Source organism: Triticum aestivum, chromosome 3A, assembly GCF_018294505.1.
Source record: "Triticum aestivum cultivar Chinese Spring chromosome 3A, IWGSC CS RefSeq v2.1, whole genome shotgun sequence".
NCBI classification, from domain to species: domain Eukaryota; kingdom Viridiplantae; phylum Streptophyta; class Magnoliopsida; order Poales; family Poaceae; genus Triticum; species Triticum aestivum.
Window position 1 is genome coordinate 543507304 of NC_057800.1, and position 3598 is coordinate 543510901.

The 3598-nt window shown below is 51.8% G+C and overlaps 1 protein-coding gene across 1 annotated transcript in view; it reads left to right on the forward strand.

Annotated features, from left to right (window-relative positions):
* Nucleotides 1-321: 321 nt before the first annotated feature.
* LOC123062117 (nucleobase-ascorbate transporter 2) overlaps nucleotides 322-3598 on the forward strand; it is a gene marked incomplete in the record, with an annotated part of 4247 nt that continues 970 nt past the window's right edge. Inside the window, 14 exon segments of the mRNA XM_044485465.1 lie at nucleotides 322-489; nucleotides 594-971; nucleotides 1099-1196; nucleotides 1311-1487; nucleotides 1584-1684; nucleotides 1802-1877; nucleotides 1968-2027; nucleotides 2130-2314; nucleotides 2533-2629; nucleotides 2708-2794; nucleotides 2915-2973; nucleotides 3067-3158; nucleotides 3267-3344; nucleotides 3442-3598. Of these exon segments, the coding sequence (XP_044341400.1) occupies nucleotides 881-971; nucleotides 1099-1196; nucleotides 1311-1487; nucleotides 1584-1684; nucleotides 1802-1877; nucleotides 1968-2027; nucleotides 2130-2314; nucleotides 2533-2629; nucleotides 2708-2794; nucleotides 2915-2973; nucleotides 3067-3158; nucleotides 3267-3344; nucleotides 3442-3598 (1358 nt within the window).

Here is a 3598-nt window from a genome sequence, read left to right on the forward strand (position 1 = left end):
TTACCGCTACCACCTTTTGCGCTCCGCACGTTAGGGGGCTCATGGGTAAAGTCCGGTCGTCAAGCAGTAGAAAAATGATGAAAGGCAAGGAAGACACGACATGGTTCAAAGGAAAGGGAAAGGAAAAAGAAAAGAAAGACCTACAGTGCAGCGCGTAGATTATGATGCGGCTGTCCTAGGTAGGCTCGTAGGAGCGGCCGGTAGGGTAATGAAACGCAACGCAACGCCGGGGGCAGTTTGGTCAGAGCCAAAAATCCAACGGCCGGTTCTCCGGGAGGGAGGATGCAATGCATCATGCATGCAGGGTGGGGAAGAAGAACACAACAGTGTCACTCCACAGACCGGAAAGCATTTAGCCCAGGAGGGAGGAGCCTCCCGAGGATAAAAGGAAAAGGGGGAAGGGCAAAGGAAAGGAGAGGCACCACCACCACCACCACCACCACCACGACGGCACGAGAAAGGCTGGCGACTCACTCCAGTGGCGTAGCGGTACGCTAGCGGCCAGCCGCAGTATCTCTAGCGTCGTAGTGCCGCGGATTGCTCTTGCCGTTCGCACTTCGCCGCTCGCTTGCTCACCATCATCATCCCCGCAGCCTTTTTCCCCAACAGATTTCGTCGGGGCTCCTGCAAAGGTGCGCCGAGGCTCTTGAGTGCTGCGGGTGGAGGAAGCAAGCCCCCCGTCCGGTTGTCTTCTTCCCCCGCCAGAGGACAAGGAGCGGTCACAAGGGATCACCGCCAGGGCCGCCGTGCGGTGCGGTGGTTGCCTTCATAAGCCAGGGAGGGAAGCAACCCTGTGGGCTGTGGAGTGCGGTACAGAGGAGCGGCGTTTCTTCTTTCTTTCTTCTTCCTCTCGGCGGCGGTGCGAGGCCAGCAAGGGGAGATGTCGGAGGTGAAGCCGGAGGAGATCAGCCACCCGACCATGGAGCAGCTCCAGGGGTTCGAGTACTGCATCGACTCCAACCCTCCATGGGGTGAGTGCCCGCCCGTCCGCCCAACCTTGTTTCTGATCCACCAGCTTTGCTGCATTTTCGAGCCTTCCAGCTACTACTCTGTCTGTGTTCCACTCTGAGGCGTGGTCTCTTGTCTTGTGTTCTTCAGGGGAGGCCTTCATACTGGGCTTCCAGCACTACATCCTGGCGCTGGGCACGGCCGTCATGATCCCGGCGGTGCTGGTGCCCATGATGGGCGGGAGCGACGTGAGTGCGCCCTGCCTCTGCGTTTCTTGATTCACACCACCCCATGGGTTTGGCGCCTGGCATCACAAGTTTCAGTGCCAACAATGTCTGATGCTGTTCTCGGATGGGTTGCAGGGAGACAGGGTGAGGGTGGTGCAGACGCTGCTCTTCGTCACCGGCATCAACACGCTGCTGCAGTCGCTCTTCGGGACGCGGCTGCCGACGGTCATAGGCGGCTCCTACGCCTTCGTCATCCCGGTGATGGCCATCGTGCAGGACTCGTCGCTCGCGGCCATACCCGACGACCACGAGGTGACCAATCAATCATTCATTCACTTTTACTTTCTAGTATCCGCACATTCAGAAATTCTTTAACGGCATGGTCTAATCAAAATCATCTTTGAGCAGAGGTTCCTCCAGAGCATGAGGGCCATACAGGGGGCGCTCATAGTGTCCTCCAGCATTCAGATCATCCTTGGTTACAGCCAGCTCTGGGGTATTTTCTCCAGGTACCACCACACACTGTCAAGTACTAGTTGTATTAGTAGTGACATGTTGCGTGCTACATTTACACATTAGTTCAGTTTTGTTTACTGATGGATGTGTGGCCTGGGTGTAACTTTCAGATTCTTCAGTCCACTGGGAATGGCGCCGGTGGTTGCGCTGCTCGGTTTTGGTCTCTTCGAAAGAGGATTCCCTGTGGTATGGCTTGCTCTGCACCTGATTCTTCATTTTCTTAGAAAGATGACACTTCGTTCAGCATTGGTACTTATTTGATATTGTGTATATCAGGTTGGGAGATGCGTTGAGGTTGGCCTGCCAATGTTAATCCTCTTTGTTGTGCTTTCCCAGGTTTGATAAGCAACCCTAATCATCCAAGTCTTTGCCAGTTAAACTAAAATTAGTCCTTATTAGAAGTTCAGCATTGCTAACTGCCTTCTTGTTTCTTACCAGTATCTGAAGAATGTACAGATAAGAGAGATCCCCATACTGGAACGATTCTCCCTGTTCATCTGTATCGCATTGGTCTGGGCGTATGCTCAAATTCTCACTTCTGGTGGCGCGTATAATCATAGCACCGAGGTCACTCAGATCAACTGCCGCACTGACCGTGCCAATCTGATCTCTTCCGCCCCATGGTTAGCCCCTTTGCCAGTTTTCCCAATATAAATTTAGAATCTTCTTGACCTCTTGCGTGTACATGAAAATGGTTCATCTGCATTGCGCATCCTGTTTTTTGATTTATACAACTCTCAAATCAGCTCTTCAGTTGGAAAAATAATAATCCATTTTAAAGAGTATTACTTATTATTTGGTCGAGTTTCGTACTGATATGATTGCGCTGTCCTTATTCCAGGATTAAGATCCCATACCCCCTGCAGTGGGGGGCACCAACCTTCAGTGCCGGCCAATCGTTCGGTATGGTGTCTGCGGTTTTGGTCTCGCTAATAGAGGTGACACCCCTAATTGCTCGTTGACAGCAGCCATTTCTTCTATGCAATTTAGATGTTAACAACGTCTCCGTTCAACAGTCCACAGCTTCTTACAGCGCTGCAGCTCGGCTTGCAAGTGCAACTCCACCTCCAGCTCACATCCTGAGCAGAGGCATCGGGTGGCAGGTAAATATCATCTTCGAACCCTGATTGTTTTATTCTTCTCAGTTCTGAATGCTATTCAAAACTGAAAACTAATTTTACTTCCACAAGAGATTTGCTGAGTAAAAACGCTCTATGCAACAGGGAATCGGCATCCTCCTTTGTGGGCTCTTTGGAACAGGGACCGGCTCCACTGTCTCAGTGTACGTTGCACAAAAGAGATCACATAATATATGAAGAAGCATTACAAAACTGTTTCTTCCAGCCTTGATTGATACTGTCGGGAACAAATGCAGGGAGAACGTGGGGTTACTAGGATCAACGAGGATCGGGAGCCGCCGCGTCATACAAATCTGTGCTGGCTTCATGATCTTCTTCTCCATGCTGGGTGAGCTATCTGAACTGAACTGTCTTCAGAATGATGATTTCTTATACTGAAAAACAGCACAGTATCCCTGAAGAGAACTCTCACTCTCTCTTGCATCATCATGTGCAGGGAAATTTGGAGCGCTGTTCGCTTCCATCCCGTTCACCATCTTTGCCGCGGTGTACTGCGTCCTGTTCGGACTAGTTGGTTGGTTACCACGCCCCATCTGCTGCTACGAATACTACGTGCATTTGATTGACGACGGTCTGGTTAATCGCTGTTGGCTTTTTCTGTGTGTCTGCAGCTGCGGTGGGGCTCTCCTTCTTGCAGTTCACCAACATGAACTCGATGCGCAACCTGTTCATCGTCGGCGTGTCCATCTTCCTTGGCCTGTCCGTGCCGGAGTACTTCTTCCGCTACAGCATGGCTGCCCAGCGTGGTCCTGCGCACACTAAAGCTGG